A 21,043-nucleotide genomic window follows, 5' to 3' on the forward strand; every position below is an offset into this window, starting at 1 on the left:
TGGCAAGTACCAAACTGATATAAGAAACATAAATTAAAGTTCAACATCTAGCTTCCCTTACCTTACACCGAAACTATATAGCTCTTAAAACACACCCCTTTGCTTCCCACACACGAAACTCTAGAAACACCTATGAATCACCAAATTGTGATAGAAAAGAGTCCTTGGGACCATAGATTGACAAAGAACTAGTAAAAGAACACCAAGAACACATGCAAAGAGGTTTTGCTAACATGATCGTTGGTAGAAAATTAAAAGAAAATGAGGTAGAAACTTACTCGCTCTATTGAAGAAATTGATTGGATAGAAATGTAGACTTCGTTGCGTGGTCGTTTAGGTACCTCTTGATCGTCAAAAATATGACTCGAGAATTAAAACTCTTAGAGAGAAGGTAGAGAACTCAAGAGAAAAGTTTTTAGAGAGATAGTTTGTGTTTTAGATAATGAGAAGTGATGTAAACTTCTGTTTATATTATGAAACCTTTATTATTAAAATAAGTTAGCATCATTAAAATAAAACACTTATCTACTTTATATACTCAAATTTCTCCATTCTTACAATACGTGGAAAAAAAAAAAGAAAAACCATTAGAAAGGTAAAAAATAAATATAAATAAAAAAATCACAAGCTAACAAGTGACATGTAAAAAAACGATGTTAATATTGTTTGTATATGACTAGAGCTTTTCCCGCTACACGTCCCTATTCTCATCTTGCACCCCCATAATTACCTTAATACCCATCCACTTACACACGGTTCAGTAGCATTAATGGAAGTTAATGATGGTATTAATGATTAATTCCTTTTTCACCAACCAATTGAATGAATTTAGTATATATACCTGTACCCCCCATATTTTCTTCACACACTGCAAGGTACTCACATTTTGCTATGTTTTTCTTTGGTTTTTTCTTGTCTCTCGTTATGTTGCTTGTGGTTCCTATGGTGGTTGGTGGTTGGGGTGGTGGTCTCGGTGTGCTATTGGTGGTTGTCCAGTGGTGGTGTTGTCTCTGGTGGTGTGTGGTGTTGTGCACTGCAAAAGGTAAGTTATAAGTTAGAAATCCTAACCGGACATCGAAGTTTGATTATAACCTCACCGACATTCGAACGCCGGTTGAGGGCTACGGTAGTTCGAATTGCGACATGCCTCAACCGGCGTCAAACATCAACGAGACTATAACCGAACTTCGATGTCCGGTTAAGAGTTCAACGCAATTCAAGTTTCGGTTACGTGCTTATATATATATATATATATATATATATATATATATATATATATATATGATAAACTCTTTTATGTTTGGCTGAGAATTAAAAAGTTTTACTTTTATATGGAGATTTAGGAGTACGAAATAAATGAATTTTTTTAACTTAACAATAAAGAGTCCAATGTAAATGAGCTTTTAAAATGTTATGTACNTATATATATATATATATATATATATATATATATATATATATATATATATATATATATATATATATATATATATATAAACTTATATTTTTTTTAATAATTAAATATGTTTAAAATATGTTAAATGTAAATTATAATATGTTAGAAAGATATGACACCTTAAACTAAAATGCAAAAAATCCTACCGAGGTTAAATATTTTAAACAGAAATACACGTAGATATTGTTATTAATGTATACATTGAGTTTATAATAACTAGTTATTGATTCTTACAGTTTTTTTTTTTTAAATGATAATATTAAAATTAAAAAATAATATTTGAATATGAATTTGCTTGAGTTGAATTATAAAATTGGCATAATAATTAATTAGTGATATGTAATAAAATAATATTATTATATAATTAAAATTTATATTAGTTTTGAGTTATAAATTATATATATTAAAATGAAATACATATACACGTATCATTAAAGTAAAATATAGACATATTATGAAATACGATATCGCACAAAATAAAAATAACACAACAATTATATTAAATTTTGTAAATAGAAACATATGTATCAACTAAAGAGATAAAGATATATTGAAATGTACTTAGACATGAAATCAAAGAAAAATAAAGTTAAATTTAAAATATTATATACAAAAGTAACATGCATATGAATAATCAATTTAAAGAATGCAAACATATTGTGAAATATAATCCTTATTAAAAAAAATTAGAGTAATATGCATGAAATTGAAGTTAAATTTTTTAAATAAAATTACATGTAGTTATTTTTATTGTTCTTGTGAAGGTAAGCATATCTTACAAAGTTTTCTTTTACTTAACAAAATTTTCACTACATGATACTCATCCTTCAAGTTTAATTTGTCCTTTAGGAATGGTGGAGAATTTGCAGAAAATACATTAATACTCAAGTTAGTACTTGATCAAAAATTCAGGTCAAATTTGGATTAATGCAGAACAATGAAGTCAAGGTATCATTAAAATAGTATTTATAGGCATATTTTACTGACCATGGGTCCCCATCTAAATAGGCCACAATTATAGGCTCATTGACCCAATGGCCAACTTACCTGTGGGAAACTACACATGTTTTTGGCTAAGTTATCTAACACGAGAATGTCTCCAACAAACACAATGAGGTATCCTGACTCAACAATTTGGCCTTCTCAACAAATTAAAATATTGTTTATGGTCTCTACACAATAATCCTTTTATGACACATATGACATTAGCCACATTTACTTAATTATATAATTTTATAATTGACTAATAAAATATAATGGTCCTGAGACATTTAATGATTTGTTATATATATGTGAATGACCCAAATTGCTAAAAATCTCCCACTAGTCATAAATATATATACCTATATAAATCCTTACAAATGTGTTAGACTTTATTAGCTCAAAATTGTCATAATATACCTTCTACATATTTAAAAGATCTCGACAATTGATTATATCCTCATGTAGAATCAAAATAATTTTCATTGCATCAATCACAATTAAACCTGATAATAATGATTAATGTTGACAAAACCAAATGACATGGATTCATCATGAAATTTATAGCATGAAAATTATGTCAAGGTGACATGTACATGTCTATTTTCAACTGGTTCTTACTTTATCTCAATAAGATCAATATAACCTTAATATAAGAGTGTGATTTTTGAATAACAAACCATATATTTATTAAACCAAAATGTCCAAAAGACAATGTATGCATACATTAAAACAAATATAGAACAAAAGCACACAAAAGTGACAACTCCCATTAAACCACATATTCCTCAAACATTAAAACACTCATATAAGAAACATTAAAACACTCATATAAGTAAGAGGGTCTGCTATTATGGAGTTTGCCCCTTAATGTTCTATGAAAACCTGCCCACTTTGTACCATTTATTTAACAACTAGGAACTTGATGTTAATGTACTTTGACTTGCACGAGCTCCTATTGTTTTAAAATACAATATTACTAATTTGTTGTCACAATATAAGTTGAGTGGTCTTTCAATTCCATCCATAATACGCAGTCCTATGACAAAGTTCCTTAGCCATATTTCTTGATTTGATGCCTCATAGCTTGCTACAATTTTGTAGCCATAATGGATAAAGTCGTAAGGGTTTTCTTAACATTACGCCAAGAAATCGTGTCACCAGTTAACATGAAAATATAACTCAAAGTGGATCTTAAACTATCTTAGCATCTTGTAAAGTTTGAGTCAGAATACCCAATGACTTCTAACTGGTATGACCTCATGTGTGTGAGCATATAATCCTTTATTCTCTATAAATACCTCATAACTTCTTTTGTTTCTTCCCAATGATCCATTCCTGGATTGCTTAAATATCAGCCTAAAACCCCAACTATGTATGTTATATCCGGACTTGTACATACTTGGGCTCACATCAAACTCCCTACCGTTGAAGCATGAGGAATCTTCTACATTTATTGAATTTCTAGATTTCCTTTTAGGCATTGATTGAGACTGAACTTGTCTCCCTTAGTAACTAGAGTATCCCTTGCTTTAAAATCCTGCATACCAAACCTTTTAAGCACTTTATTATAGTAATTTCTCCATGATAATCCTATAATATCTCGAGATCAATCTCCGTATATCTAAATTCCTAATACAAAAGAGGCGTCACTGAGATCTTTCATTTCAAAATTTCTAGATAGAAATCTCTTGGTTTCGTACAATATGTCTATATTGTTGATAGCAAGCAGTATGTTATCAATATACAAGACCAAGAAGATATACCTACTCCCACTTAATTTGTGATACACAAATCATCGACAACATTTATCTTGAAACCAAATGAGATAATCACTTGATGAAATTTGTGGTACCATTGATGAGATGTCTCTTTTAGTCCATAAATAGATTTTGTCAGTTTACAGACCATATTCTTTAGATCTTCATACACAAATTTTTCTGGTTGCACCATATAAATTGTTTTATCAATGTTTCCATTGAGAAACATCGTCTTGATGAAGCTCTAAATTATAATGTGGAATGAGAACCATGATTGTTCTAAAAGAGCCTTTCGATGAAACTAGAGAGAAAGTCTCTTTAAAATCAATCCCTTCCTTTTGAGTATAACCCTTTTCTATAAGACGTGTCTTATACCTCTCCACATTACTTTTAGAATCCCTCTTGGTTTTAAATATTCACTTACAACCATTGGGTTTTACACCTTTCGGTAATGGACAAGTTCCCAAACATTATTGTCTTGCATGGACTTATACTACTTATTCATTGCTTTAATTCATTTTTCTGAATTAATATCTTGCATAACTTGACGAACGGTGACAAAGTCATGTTCCATCATACCATTATTTTCTTCATTTTCTTGAAAAAATACCACATGATCATTTGGAATGACACTTCTCCTTTCTCTCAGGGATCTTCACAATGATATTGATTCATGTACGGTATGATATTATGATCGAGCGATTATAGGTTAATACCGATTGGTCTGGCCAGGGTCAACGCCTGTCAAAACAAGTTAAAAGAAATTGGGCCAGTATTTGCATAATTGGGCTAATGGCCCAACAGAGAGCAGAACAAATTAGGAATATCTGATTTGAAGATATGAAGAATATATAATTAAATATATAAATGATTATATCATAATCAACTAACCGGTTTTAAGGTAAGATCGTTAATATTTTATTCTGTTTATATTTTAATGGGCTTATGTCAGTTTAAGGTCCATGAGACAAATTATAAATAGAGAACTAGGGCCATCAGTCAGGTACGTTCCACTCACATTCGATTCACTCTCTACAAAATCCTTATTCACCTTTCACTGATATTCAGAGTTATTCAATCAAGAACCGAGGTTCTTCCACCACAAGCCTAACTTAAGCGTCGAAGTGCCATTGCAGGTACCTTCCCCCCTCGGTCAAAGAACCAAGTCCACCGAATGGTCAAGGTTGAAGGAGAGCGAGCGGTCCAGACCATAGGAAAGTGAGTGATTTAGGTGATCAAGGAGTCAAAGACGCGCTTGCCAAGTCAGTCTCTTGGTCCCACAAAATTTACACTGAAATAATTCATAAAGCACATGTTTGTGAGGATCTTGAGTTTGTTCTTATAGAGGTTCAAAACTTAGAGGTGTTGAACTTGCTTCATCAAAAGAAATTGTATGAATTTGATATGAAATTGACATTGATTTTTCCGCAAAAATAAAGTCTCTTACCTTATTCTTTTGAACTTGCTTCATCAAAAGAAATTGTATGAATTAGATATGAAATTTACATCTATTTTTCCGCAAAAATAAAGTCTCTTACCTTATTCTTTCTCCCAAACTCAATATCCTCAAATAATGTGGCATTTTCTGTCTCAAAAATGTTTTTTGATTTGGGATCATAGAACTTATAGCCTTTTGATCTTTTAGAATAACCAATAAAGTAGTTGTTCATTGTTCGAGAGTCTAATTTCTTTTCATTTGGCTTGTAAGTCGTTGCTTCAGATGAACATCCTTACACATGTAAGTCTTTCAGACTGGGTTTTTGCCCAACCTGAAGCTCACGAGGTGTTACAGCAACTGTCTTGGTTGACATTCTATTCAAAGTATAAGCTGCAATATTTACTGTCTCACCCTAGAGTGACTTTGGCAAGTGGAGTGACAAGTCATACTTCTTACCATATCTTGAAGAGTTCAATTTCATCTTTTAGCCACCCTATTCATGTTAGGTGAACTCGACAGGGTGTACTATGGGATGATTTCATATTCCTCTAGGTACTTGGTAAAAGGACTTGGATGTTGTTTACCTAATCTGTCATATCTGCCATAATATTTACCACCACGATTAGATTTGACATTCTTGATGCATTTGTTGAGTTGATTCTGAACTTCAGCCTTGAAAGATTTCATCAGTCTAGTGATTGAAACTTTTCATAGATAAGATATAGGTATGCATATCTAGAGTAATTGTCTATTAATGATATAAAATATTGTTGACCATTTCTTGAAGGTTCAGGGAATGACCCACAAATGTTCGTATGTGTTGAGATTGTTGAAAAGGGGAGTACTGGTTTAGCTAAACCTTACAGTCTCACAATGTTTCTGGTTTTTTATGATGACAACACATTATTAATAGCACATGTATTGATATGTGTTACATGTTCATTACTTTCGTGTTTATAATTACTTGAGAACATGTTTGTGTTTATTTTGTCATTGTGTGCAATTTCACTTTGTTCTACATGAGATATTATTTGTGATTGCATAACATTTAATTTGACAAAGAAAAACCACATGCACTTTTGTTGAACTTATATTGTGTGGCAAAACAACAGTTTTAAGTCGACTTCATTATGAAGCAAGTCAATTAAAACTCGTGTCTTTGCACAAAATTTTTCAAAGTGTGTTGTGAACAGTTCTACAAAGAAAGTTTTTCAAACTGCATTAAATTGTGACTTAGTCGACTATGTGCGCAAGCCATTCAACTTAGTTTGTTTTGTTTTGAAAATATGTTAATGCTTGTGAAGTATAACGACTATATTTTATATCTTTGACCAAGCATTAATTGTGAGTCAACTGCGTTAAATGTGTAATCAATTAAGTTGGTCTGATTGCTGCTATCTGTTATAACTATTATAACCGTCTGCATTGAGTCGACTGCATTAGTAGCACAATCGACTAGAGGAGCGTCTGTTTTGTTATAAACTATATATAGACGCAAATTTGATTTATGAATAGACTTTTGTGATTTTAATGATTTCAGTGATTCTTTTCAGATTTTGCAAAATGTGTTAAGCTCTAAGAACTCATCAAGAAAACCGTGGTGATCATTCTTTAGTGGTTGCTTGAAGAGCAAGTGTTTGTGCTGAAAGACAAATTGATCATATTGCACATAAAGGTGTTTGAAACGTGATCGACTATTTCTCTCAATCTTGTGAAGATTGTGGTTGCCCTTACAGGAAGAGGATGTGTTGTGTTCTAGGACTTTAAGGATTGTTCAAAGTGGTTAAAGACTGTAGGAGAGGGAATATCTTGCTGTTGTTCTTTGTTTTGTATATGCCTATATTTTGGTTAGAGGGTTAGAGAGGTGTTTTATATTTTGACATGGAGGTCGCTATAGAAACCTTGTTGTAAAAACCTTGACCATTATAGTGCAATTGCTTCCAGGTACAAGAAGGACACTGGACATAGGCAGTTTGGCCGAACCAGTATAAAAATTATGTTTGAATCTTATATCCCTGCACTTTTACATTTCAAGTCGACTTTACTTTTAACGTAGTCAACTATTTTTCGATGCTCTTGAATTATTTTTTTCCTTGCGATTCAAGAAACTTTTGAAATTTCTCTCTTTTACGAAAAAGATTTTGAAAAGACTCTGATTTTTGTATTTCACCAATTCACCCCCATCCTTTTGAGGTTGAAACTAAGTCATTCTATTTTCAACAGTATGTATCAATTTTAAGACGTTTGTAGCACTATATGCACTTAATCTCAATGTCTTGGTCTGTTTACCTTTAATGCATTCAACATAAACATCAAAGTTTGTGAAGTCGATAGAATTCAAAATCCCATTTGACACAACTCATTCAACTCTATTTTTAAAGATGTGATTTAGATGTTTGTGCCATAATACTCTTGAATCATTATTGTCAATTTTACGCTTAGTACCAGACGATTCTATATTGAATTATTCATTGTAGGAAGTCATCGTATCAAGCATATACAAGTTATCATTGTCTAAAAGTGAACTAGTTTCAACGTTGAATTTAAAGACAATTTGATTTCACAGTTTTCAAATGAAGACAAATATCCTAATTTAACAAAATAGGAAACTGAGACCAAATTCCATCTAAATGACGACACAACAAAAGTGTCTTTCAAATCCAAGTTGAAACCGGTGCATAATAATAACCTAAAATGTCCTATAGCTTCCACTTCCACCGGTTTTCCATCTTCCACAAAATCCATATTTTAAAATCAATTGGCTTTTGGTAGCTTATGCATCCCTTCATTAAAACATTGATCTTAATAGTTGCACCAGAATCTAACCACTAACTGTTTATTGGTACTAAAGCTAAATTGACCTAAGAACATACCAAAACAAGATTGCACTAAAAACTCATGCAATCGAGAACCATCTTCATGTTTTCTTTCCAGTCTTTAAAGTAATTATCATCAAGGACCAAAATTGAATTTGCGTTGGCAGATATTAAAGTAATCGTAGCTGTATTTCGTACGAGAGAAACAAAGAAATTAAGCTCATATAATAAAATTAATAATTATAAATATATTCAAATAATGGTCTATCCCATCTCAAGACACCCAATGCCCTCATCAATATCAAGTTTTTGGACAGTAATATTAATTGTTAGAGGTATATTGGGGGCAATGATCAAACACTGATAGTCAAACATGTACAACAACAAACCTATCTTTAGATTGATTTATCATCGACACGCAAAGCCTTATAATTATCATTGTTTACCATCACAATGTGCATGCAATCCGACCAAATATTAATCTTCCTTTGGACATAAACACGAACATTCATAATTTTTTATGCACTACCCAGGTAAAGAAGATTCACTTGGTGATTTCTTAATTCAAATAGTTCATTCAAAATTATAAAGAAGGCCAAAATTGATTTTTTTATTATTTATCCCAAACCAAATTAATCATTAATTTTATTTTATTTCAAAATATTCATTAAGGTTTCCCAAGGCGCATAAAAAATTGTGCGAATCAGATTTGTAACGTGGACATGGTCCAACCATCGTGATCAACAAATCCAACTGCGCACCACCTATGAGCCATACCCAACAGCACCAACGTTCTTGAACTCACTACAATGGTGGGGCCAACAAACCCAAAACCAGATATGCATAGGTTCAACAGGATCTCCACCATTACGACGGAGAACCAAAAGCGTGAGCAAGCCCTAGACGCAATTAGATACAAATCGCCTCAGATGCAACCACCATCGCGAACTGAATCAGATTATGCCATTACCGCTACCACAAACGAACTTGTGTTGCAAACATGTCACTATGATTCATCTTGCAGTTTGGAGACCCATTGCCGCAACAACTCCACCACGACAAAGAAGGGCGTCTGGGTCCCGTAAAGTTGTCGCAAGCCCCATCATTGAGATTGTAACCATCATGACCCCATTGCTTACCACGAACATGACAAAACATGCCACCTGATGCAACCAATGTCGCGGCCCCTGCAAACGCGTAAACCACCACTACGGTGTGCGTGCCACCACAGTGAACGCGCCATTGTGACGAAAATGTGAAGGAAGAAGAAGAAGGTGAACCATGTAAGAACCAAGAACTCGAGAAAACATAGAAACCATCTTTCAAAATCCATGGCTGGACAGAAAAGTTGGATTGGCTTGTCCATTATTGTGGTGAAGAGCATTGTTCATGATGAAGTAAGGTTTGCGATTAGGGATATTTCCAATGTAAGGTTTCACAATTAGGGGTCGAGATTTGGGTTTTCTTTTATTTTAATAAAAAAACCCACAAAAAAATTCATGAATACAATTAACAAAACATGATTTAAGATGCAACCCATAATCATAGAGAGAAAACATTCATTAATATAATTAACAAAACATGATTTATGAGTCACAAATAAATAATTAATGAACAATAAACCCTCTACATGTGTAGTTTCCTATTCACTTTAGAACAGAACAGTGAAAATGTACCTCAAGGATTACACATTGGGAACAATTAATCAGCAACGTAGATTGATATTCCTTTTGTATAGTACTTTAGGTTCCCTCTTGATTTTATTTTTTGATGGGGATAAAAAGAAAAAAACAATAATAATAAACGTGTTTGCATATAGAACAATGATCCCCTTATATAACATCTTTCGATTACTTTTTTAAATTTCAATATTTCAATTTGATCCATTAATAAGTTAAAATAAATCTTACGATCTCTACATAATAATTTTTTATCTAATCTTCTCGATTACTTTTTTTTAAGTTTCAATATTTTAATTTGATTTTTCAATAAATTAAATATTGTTTATGATATATATATATATATATATATATATATATATATTATTTATAATTAATTAAATCATTTATAATTGACTAATAAAATATAATAGTTTAACATATTTAATAATTTGTTATATATAAATAGTTGATTTTTATGATATTTGAGGTTTTGGGTTGATTTATATGATAAAACTTTTGTTTAATGAGTTATTGGGCGAAAGTATGTAGAGGAAAGATGAAAGTTGAGCCAAAGGTTGATTGCTTCTTAGATAAAAATATACACTTCCTTTTGTGTGTATACGCTGTTAAAAGCCTGAAAATTTTCTTGTGTATTAGTTTAGCTTATCCTTGAATTATTTTCTTTTATGTTTGTTTTGTTTTCATCTTATGCAATAATAGTATTGAAAGGTTTGATATTTATTAGGTTTAGTGGATGTTCAATTTAGTCCTGCTTTTAAAAATGTAAACTTTTGGTTTTTAAGTTATAAAAAATGTATCAAATGAGTCTTTTTTTTATGTTCATGGTCAAAGTACAAAGAACAATATAAAGTGCTGTTATTATTAAAAAACAAATCAGAACAATCTAAAGATGTAGTAGTTCTTAAGAAACAATCAAAAACAGTATTTCAAGTCAAAAAAGGACTCATTTGATATATTTTTTATAACTTAGAGACTAAAAATTTACATTTTTAAAATCGAAAACTAAACTGAACATTTACTTATAACTTAGGAAGAGGTTAAACTAAACTGGTTCATCCAACCGATGCACCTTAAATGCTTATTAAATTTCATCACAGCATGCTACATTTATTATTCCAAGATACCAACATTGAATTGTGTTACTTTTTATCTTTCCAATGCGTTATCTTTTTAATGATTTTTATTTTTATTTAATTGTCCTTTTTAAAATTTAAGATATAACATTAATAATTTTTAAAAATACTCAATGAATTGTCAAATATTGCAACATCTAAAGAATAAAACATCTTCAGTTAAACTTTAATTGCAACATTTTCTTTCATTTGTTTTTATAAAAAAAATATATCTCGTTAACAAATAATTATGTCATGTAAAAAAATTCATTACAAGTGCAATAATTAATGAGACTTAATATCAAAGCTAGTGTGCAATTAGAAAAAATTATAAAAATATATAAATATGTTGATCAATATAATTGAAAAGCTAAACAAAAATAAAAATCTAATGTAAAAATTGAACTGCTCGTTCTTAAAAAATATCAACATAATAAAGAGGAAGGTCTCCGCAGATGATGTGTTTCAGCCTGGGTGATACTCCCTCCACCTCCACCAATGCTTCCTCTACCCCCTCAAATTTCTTCAATTTTTTTTAATTACAAAAATATCCATTTTACTTTAATTATATTTATTTATTTTTTTTTCTGAAATCTACCTCCCCCCCCCAAATCCCCACACTTTCACTTTTCCAAATCCGTTCACCCCAACTCTTACTTCCAGATTTTTTCTTCATCTTCCAACTCTCACTTTCTATCCTTCTCCGTATCAGTTTCCACTTCTTCTTCCTTTTGGTTTTGGTTCGTGGCGCGGTGGTGTGACTGTTTGTGATGCGGTGGTCATTCGACAGCGGTGCGGCGGTCATGTGGTGCTTCGTTTCTGTGTTTCTGCGTTTACTGTGCATCCACTCATCACAAAAGTTAAACCAGGTTTATTTGAATATATGTTCGTGATTTATGTAGTGGTAGTAGTATCTGGTTTTGGAAGGAAGAACGAGACATGAAGAGGAAGCATTTAAGAGTAGAAATGGGTACAGGGAGTGGGTAGTTTATAATGATAATATGAAATTGGAATTCCAGTTAATGTTTAATGGAATTGTGTATTTTTGTTGAACATGAAAATAGCATTACAGAGTGTTTGATATGTGGAAGATGAGAAAGAAAGATGGATGGATTTTGGATTCTCCCTCGGTGCACGGATCTTGATACATAAGGTGNATTGTAAAAAATGTATTAATGTCTCCTCTCATTAGTCAAATCCATTAGCTTTGGAAAAATCAAAAAGTAAAAACCACATTACCAGCAGGAAAACATCCACCTTTTTAAATTTGAATTTTTTAAACAAAATAACGATTTTCTTAAACGGATTTCAATAAGCGTGGACGGATGACCACATTTGCTTTTAAATATTAATAGAGGGTAAAAAAGATATGGGGAGGTAGAGGAAGCACTTGTAGAGGTGTAGGGAGTAACACCCTTCAGCCCTTCATTGACCCACTTTTTCTATTAGGGAGTTACTCCCTGTACCTCCCCAATTCCAACCCCCACCCCCCCAATTTTTTTGGATTTTTTTTTAAATACAAAATTAATCTTTATGTTTTTTTTTATTTTTACCGTTTTACACCTATTTACTAAAGTTAACCTACTCTTTTACAGTCTGCCTCAATCAAAACACACAGACTCAAATTCCTCTCCTTCGTATTCCCACCTCCACCCCCACCAAAGCTTTTGAAACGCTCCTCCTCCAAACGCTCTCTGCAACTCTCACTCTCTCATTTATACGTTAAAAATATATTTAAAAATAATACATCAAAACATATAAATTCCATTATTAAAATATCTGAAAATTAATATAAAAAGTAAACTAATAAAACAAATCTTAAAAATGGAATGGGGGGTGGGGGTTAGAATTGGGGAGGTACAGGAAGTAACCCCCTTTCTATTAACATAGAGGGAAACTATTGGGTTGTTTCTTCCTGCACCCCATCAAATTCCTCCCTTCACCCCATCACTTCGGATTTTAATTTTCCATAAGAGATTCACCCACTCATATTTCGGATAAAATTTTCCGAAAACTTTGATGGGGTTCGATTTTGATTGAGCCCAAAATACTAGATAAGGTAGAAGCTACAGAACATTTTACATGTGCACAAAGACATTTTTGTTGTCTAATAAACTATTAGCTTCGTCAAAATCATATAAAAGACGATGAATGGAAATGTGTATAATGTACATGCTTCAAAGATTTCCTGCTTGCACAGCTCAAATGTGCAGCTTTGAAGTATTACTGCACATTCTTCAAAGATTTCCTGCATGCGTACAATATTTTACGTGTATGTGTTTCCTTGGTGCTGGAAGTTGATCTGCATTAATTTAGTTTTGCTCCACAAGTTAATCTGCATGAAGATGATGCTTCCTCCTTTGACAGCGATTAACATACCATCTGGCATGCTTCTGTAGAACCATGCCAATTAGAACCTTGAGGCTTGTTAGCATAATGTAGGTTATTGCCGAAAATAACAGAATCCAAGATAGCCTCCATGAAAAGGAATTGCAAGGAAGGTTAGCAGCATAAACTGGAGCCAGAACTCGAATGACCTAAGAACGAAAAAAATTGGTGGGGGAAATAAACAGACATCCATCAGCAGCCATAAACCAAGGAGAAAAAAACATTACATTAAATTCTTGCTTACCACACACGCTGGAGCAAGAGGGACAAAAGTCAACTTTTTTTTTGCATCCTCAGTTTGCATATGTAGAGTCTACAAAACAAGAACAGCAGTCAACCGTATATTCTAAAACGTCCATCATAGAAAATAGACAATAAGTTACTCCAAAATCGAGCACATTAACACAAAACAAACAAAAGATTCAAAATATGTTTTTTCTTGACATATAAATAGAAGGATAAATACTGTTCTCTTGTTCTCTTCTTGTAACACAAAAGTACAAGCCTATACACACTCCAATGAAACTAACAAAGTACAGATAACTAATTTTCACGATGAATTCACTAAGAGATGCATCAACGAGCACCAATAACTAATGAATAAAAGGCTTTGGTGGCTTATCCTAGGATCATGTTGGAATAATTATGTACTATAGGCATCATTGGGTAGACATGGAGCATACTAGCACTGGACTATTGAGAAAATTTGTTTGATGAGAGCCACAAAATATTAACTTTCTTTTTATCCAAGGTACAAACCGCTTGGCATCAACAGCCTTTCTAAATTACATATGCGGATAAATAATACGACTATGAAATGAGAGAAATAGTGAATTGTAAGTTGGGGGGAGCCAAAACATGGAACTCGATTATATTTCTGTTCGTCCATGTTGCCCAATAAAAAAGTTATAGGGACACAGGAATACAACCCGTTTCTCAACAGAGCATTCTGCAAGCTGCAGCTAATGATTTCAAAAACATTTGCAATTGAGTATAGAAAGTGTTCTTGCTTTCGAGTACAATTCGAATTTAAGCAGTAACTACTAATCATATTGCAGAACTAACATGCACATGAAATCAAATTAATACCTGTTTACATAGGACTTCAAGAAACTCAGAATATGCAATGGGTGAAATGTTGTTGAATTTGGAAATGAATGAATGTTTGATCACATCTATAGCCATCTCAAACAGATAAACCAAGAGGATATTCTGCACCACACAAAATAACTGTGATACGAGCAAGACCGAACCAAGCAATGACATTTATTTCCCTTGATAAACTAATGCAATATATCTTACGTGCTATAAATTTAAATAAACTTACATTGATAAAGCTTATAAACCAGGGTCCTTCTGCTTCCAGAATATTTTGAGCCAAAACAAATAAGACAAATGCTGATATATGGAATCTCTCTATGGAATCTGCTAGTCAGCAATAAGATCAATGGACAAAGAACATAATGAAAGAATATAAGACCACATAAAAGAGGAATACACCATGCAATCAAAGAAAAAACAACTACAAGAAGAAAGATAACTCACCAGAGTACACCATACTGTGAACATTATCCTTACTATATCCCTTAAACACATAGCTTTTTATCTCAGCAAAATTATTGGACACCAGCAAGGCTGGCAGGGCATTGTAGTGAGAAACAATACAGGCTGATAAAGTGATTGCCTGAACTAATAAGATAACAGAATGAACAAGTACAGGTAGTCAAGGAAAATAACCAGCACTTTTGTTTTATCCCTTGTCTTCATACGATGAAATAATTAAACATAAAAAAATTATCAACTCAAAGAAAAAGGATATTTGAAGTAACAACGGCTAAAACTTGGTCAGAAATAAATCTCCATATCCAGAATCTCATACTTTGTGTTTCAGGGGGGCATCTTGCAAGCTCTTCTGCTGAATGAAATAGCATTTGCAGCACATCCCCAATAAAATTTTGACATAATTTATCAAATATCTGCAAGAAGGTTCAAGGACCAGTCACTATAAGTTTCAGTTCAGAAGTCAAGATAATTATGACCCATATGCAATAAACAGAATGTAGGAGACAGAAAAAACTTACATTTTTTAGTAGTGTGATTAGTGAAATGAATTGTTCAAAAACCAAAAGGCCGTTTTATAAATATATATTACACCATTTATACATTCATGATTCACACACAAAATGCACATCCTTCGTATCATGGCATATCCACTTGATCATACAAGTTCTGGCCACTATCTATTGAAAAAATGCCAAACAATGATCTAATTACATTCAGAAGTCAAAGAAATTTGGCATGTGTGGAGAGCTAATTAATCAGTACAACTTACGTTCAAAGATTAATTCATACTCACCTCTAACACATTGTAGATCACATACAACTTGATTGTTGCTTGACCACGGATCATATGATATATTAAGCTGATATCTAAGATAGCAAAAATTTTAAAGCAGGGAGCTTAAAATAAATTTACTATAAAAACAAAGTAATAAACAGAACCTGATCAATGGAAAAAGGAAACATTAAAGATAAAACTATGGAAGCATACTATTGTTATACCTATTTGCTGCAAAACAGTGACTCCACAAGCCAAAATAAGAAAACAGCTAAAATCTGAAAACTCAATTGTAGATGGCCTTTTGAACTTCCTGCCATGAGCATGATAAGGTCAGAGTGTAAAACTGAAAAATCTTGAACTGCAACCACAAATCTTTAAAACAGAACACGAGTACTGTATAAAAGCATATAAATCAAAGCACAAAACTGAGCATATTGTACCATAAAATCGGAGATTGGTTCCAACTCTTCAGTAAACATAGACCACGGTAATCCACTTATAATTAAAAAAAAAAAAAAAACAAAACAGGTATATATTATTGTGCCGTTAAACGAACTATTTAATCTGGGTGGCGGGGGTAAAAAAAATCACCCTGTTCTCTTTCCCCTAATGAAATTTTTGATTTATGAAACTGAATACTAAAAACATTGCTCTAGAGGATTAGTCCATCTAAATCACAACAACAAATGCAAGATTAATCCGTCATCAAAATCCTCACAAATGTAAGCATACTTAGCAAACACTAAAGTACTAAACGAGAAGAAAATTGAAGAGCAGCAATGAACCTTGTTTTCAGAAGCCTCCAAACGGCCATCAGCATCCTAGTGGGCATGACAGTTAACAATGACAGAAATGAATTGAAGCAGACAAAGAAACCAACATCTATAAGCTGCAATAATGCATTCCACGTTTGAGAAATCATAACACAAAGGGTAGAATATCTTAATAAAACTACCCAGACATAAATTAAGTATAGTATACATCCTTTCTACATTTTATTCTGATTTTTTAATTACGAGGAAAATACAGCATGTAAACACTGGACTGAAGTCCACCTCTAGACGACATTGTGAACGGCATACAAAGTTCCTTTTATTAATCTTCTTTTTCAACGAATTAAATAAAAGTATACCAAATACCAATTCGCATCTCCATGGCAAGCGGAAGATAGTGTCATAAACTCTTTCTCGTCCCTTTTCATCCCCAATAGTTGTTGTGCTCCACACAGAATTTCCATAGTACACTTTCTCAAAAAAGTATGACATGGGTGACTTGTTCGCTGAAAACACGTTGTAAAGCATAAATGCCTTAAAACAAGACAAATTATAAGGAACGCAACAAACTTCTAGAAATAATCAAATTACAGATTGACCACTGATTAATGAACAGATCAAACATAGGAAGAAAACAGGGATACATGCTAGAACTTGATATTTTCACTCTCACTTTCAACATTATATGCATTCACATATATTATTAGTTAAAATATTAAATAATCTATGCACTATCCTACAATTGCCCATTCACAAATTAGTATAGGAAAAGTTTGTTGACTTTTACAATACCTTAAGAGTCCTTAACAATCACATGATGATTTTCTCTACTAGGATGTGTTGATTAGGAATGTATTGTTTACACGGTGAAGAAAAAAAATGTAAAAACAAATGTATTGGAAAACTTAAAACACCAAAATCAAACACTACTCTAACACCAAACTTTAAAAAGAAAGTTTGATAATTCAATAGATTATCTAATTATATTATTGATATTTAGTAAAATATTTTATAACATTATAATAAAATAAATAACTAAAATAAAAAATATAAAAGAATTAATAAAATAAAATCAATTTAATATTTGTAAAATTTATTTTATATATTTGTATTTTAAAATATAATTTTTGTTAAAGTTTTGTAATATTTTTTATTTCAATTTAAAATTTATTTTAATTTGAATTTATATTTATATGTCAAGAAAGAACTAACACAAGCCAGTTTGAAAATTTACAACAATATCTAAAAAAAATTATTTTCTTAACAATGTTTTTAGAATAATTTATATAACAACTTATAACTTATTATTGGTACTTTTCAAATATGAACATAAACTAATAAAACAGTGATGGTGTAAAAATGTTCTAAAAAAGATTGTAAGAAAAAAAAGAAGTTGATAAAGGTCCACTATTTAAAGCACTATTGGGTTTTCCACATCACATCATGATGTTGGCAAGCAAGAATAAAATAACTTAAAAGATAGAAAACAAATAAAAAATATTAGTTATCAAATAAATATAATGAGAAGTATAAGAGATAATGGTTATTTTTAACCCCCCCTCAGTTTACCAAGTGCAAGAAACTAATTTTATACCATGGCATATATAATTTACAACTAAATTGACTATTTTTGTCCAAAAAAGTATTAGCCAAATTGTACTCACAGATAGAATCATCTTCCAAAACACGCTTTAACTCCAACGACTCCGCCGTCTCCGATGTTGCCGCTGCAATCGAACAAACTTCCTTTGCATCACAAACTTCCTTTGCATTACCTGTATCGACAGCCGTAACCACCGAATTTCCCAAACTCTCGCCAACTTTCACGCTTCTCTGCCTTAGCTCCACCAAAGGATAAGTGGCTATGCTCTGTTCCGATTTAGGTTCCTGATCGCACTCAACAGCTGCGTCATAAATGCGATTCTTGAACTGGTCGGGATCATTGGCGAAGCTGGTTTCAGAGGAAACGGAAGTGGAAGTGGTGGGACCGGCGACTTTGCGCTTGCGCTTCTTCTTGCGGTGAGGAAGCGAATTGAACAGTGAAGGTTGGGGTTGCGGTGGTTCCGCTGCGAGTGGCGCGGCGCTGCGGTGTGTCATATTGACTTAAAGGATTTTGGTCAAGAATGATTCCAAGTACTAATATGGGTATCAGACAGAACCGGGTATGTGACTATAACAAGTGGGCGGTTGAGTAGATAAAATGTCCAAGTTATCCCTTATTTTACATGTATACAGATTATATAAAAAAAACATAACAAATAAACATATTTAAATATATAAACAAATTACATAATTCTACGTTTCAATTTCTCATATAAATTATCTTTCTTTACTAATTATTTTATATAATTAATTAATTAATTAATTTGTTGTACATAAAAAAATCAATTTTGGATAGCAAAATTGTGAAATAATACAAATATAATTGAACTTAAATTCATTTTAAATCAAAAATTTGAGAATCTAGAAAATAAAGAATTAGAATTAATAGATGTTTTAAAATAATAAGATCAAATATTTTAAAATTAAAATAATTTATTAATATAAATAAAATTTATTAAACTTGTCTCATTATTTAAAATACAAATTATTTCTCTAAAACTATTCATCTAAGTTTTTTCTTCCTTCTTTCTAAGAAATCTCACGTCTTAATTGTCTGTTTGACAATCAGGAAGTTTCTATGAGATCACAATAGAGTAATCTTCAATTCTAAACGATTAATTATTGGTTTAGAACAAGTAAGTTTCTATCTTTTTTTCTTTAATAATTCGTTTATGAACATGCTTAGAAAACCCCTTTTTGACATGTATCATTGGTATTCCTTCCTTGGTTCTTTGTTAATTTGTGGTTCTAAAGGACTCTTTCCTATCATAATTTGGTGATACGTAGGTGTTTCTAGAGTTTCTTGTGCGGGAAGCAAAGGGTGTGCGTTCTAGAGTTTGGTAGTTTCAATGTAAAACAAGAGAAGTCAATTCTTGTTCTCTGTAAATTCTATAAAGTATGAATTGATAGTGTTTAATAGTGTAGATGTAGATATTAGACGTTTATTATTGAAATATTAGTAATGTGAATTATTGTTGTTGAATAAGTGAATTTAATCACACGATGATTGTTAATGTTGATTGATTCTGTGTGAAACTTTAATTGTATGATGAATTGTGTTGTTGAGTTGTTGAGATGTTTGGTGGTGTTGAAATTGGTTAGAGGTGGAGGAGAATTGAACTAGGTGGTGTAATAAGTGTTTTTGGTTAAATATGAGGTTTTGGTGTGTGAGTTTTTGAACTAAAAGTTAAAAAGAATAGATTCAATTTTAGAGTGTTTTCATAGGTGAATTGAGACTTGATAAAGTGGTTAATTAGTTGAAATCTAGTTTAGATTGTGTTAGTAGTATTTTGGTAATGTTTTGGGCTAGTTTTAAGTGCTTTTATGGGATTGGAGTAGTGAGATTTTTGAGTTATAGGTTTTATGTTAAATTGGTCAGTTTAGAGGTTATTGATAAGTCATTTCTGACTTATTAGAGTACCAAAGCTACTTAAAAATGAGCTAGAACATGTAGATTTCAATTTTGATCTCTAAGTTGAGAATTTAGTTGCTTTTGAGCAGATGCATTGCTATAAACAATTTATTATTAGTTTAGGATATGTTATATGCTTTTGTTTAGGTCTAAAATAGTTTATAATAGTGTTAGAAGTTGGTAAAAGTGGTCAGAAGAAGTTATGGGTGGTTTAGAAATGCTAATTTTGGAGTTTTAGTGCTGCAGAATTATGCAGTCCGATTGGACGAGCAGAATTGGCTAGCTGGATAAGTTTAGGGGAGTTCTAGTAGTGAGCTTTAGATGTTAGGCGAGTCAGCTTGCTTAGCTTGGGAAGCTTGCTATTTTGGCTCTTGTTGGGTGAATGGAGGGGCTTGATGGGTGAGTATTTGGAGTTCTTGGCAGATAGTTGTAGAGGTTGAGCGAGTCAGCTCGCATAGCTTGGGATGGTTGTTGTTTTGCCTCTAGTTGTGCAAGCAGAGTCTGTTAGCTAGGCGAGTGGGTTTGTGATCTTAAGCGTTTTCGAATTCTTCTACTTATGTGTATGGTTTTAAAAGATATACTAGTTTGTTGTATGATCTGTGAAAATGCTTAGAGCTTATGTTTGAATCTTCAAACTTATTTAACTTCTTCTTACATGCATAATAAACTAATTTATATATAAAAACTTTAGCGTTAGAAAAATTATATTTATTTATTTTAAAAAATAGAGATAACTAAGTTTGAGATAATGATAAATTCAAATTTTGTATTAAAATTTAAAA

The 21,043-nt window shown here is 31.9% G+C and overlaps 1 protein-coding gene across 1 annotated transcript; it reads right to left on the minus strand.

The window, feature by feature from the left end:
- Window positions 1-13,056: 13,056 nt before the first annotated feature.
- On the minus strand, window positions 13,057-18,931 carry LOC106765735 (protein POLLEN DEFECTIVE IN GUIDANCE 1). Its single transcript, XM_014650450.2, has 11 exons — window positions 18,412-18,931; window positions 17,114-17,253; window positions 16,760-16,863; window positions 16,196-16,284; window positions 15,990-16,063; window positions 15,453-15,609; window positions 15,179-15,346; window positions 14,961-15,058; window positions 14,723-14,845; window positions 13,878-13,946; window positions 13,057-13,782 (listed from the first exon to the last, which is right to left on the minus strand). The coding sequence occupies exons 1-11, from the start codon at window positions 18,842-18,844 to the stop codon at window positions 13,576-13,578; spliced, it is 1,662 nt and encodes a 553-aa protein (XP_014505936.1). The 5' UTR covers window positions 18,845-18,931; the 3' UTR covers window positions 13,057-13,575.
- Between the last annotated feature and the right edge of the window lie 2,112 nt (window positions 18,932-21,043).

Source organism: Vigna radiata, chromosome 7 (genome assembly GCF_000741045.1).
Source record: "Vigna radiata var. radiata cultivar VC1973A chromosome 7, Vradiata_ver6, whole genome shotgun sequence".
In the NCBI taxonomy this organism is placed as follows: domain Eukaryota; kingdom Viridiplantae; phylum Streptophyta; class Magnoliopsida; order Fabales; family Fabaceae; genus Vigna; species Vigna radiata.

Excerpts from the sequence above, each read along its gene's own strand:
- LOC106765735 (XM_014650450.2), bottom strand. The coding sequence starts at position 18,844 with ATGACACACCGCAGCGCCGCGCCACTCGCAGCGGAACCACCGCAACCC. Across the intron at positions 16,064-16,195 it reads CACTGTTTTGCAGCAAATAG|ATATCAGCTTAATATATCAT; the intron begins GTATAACAATAG and ends TTGCTATCTTAG. Across the intron at positions 14,846-14,960 it reads GGTTTATAAGCTTTATCAAT|AATATCCTCTTGGTTTATCT; the intron begins GTAAGTTTATTT and ends TGTGTGGTGCAG.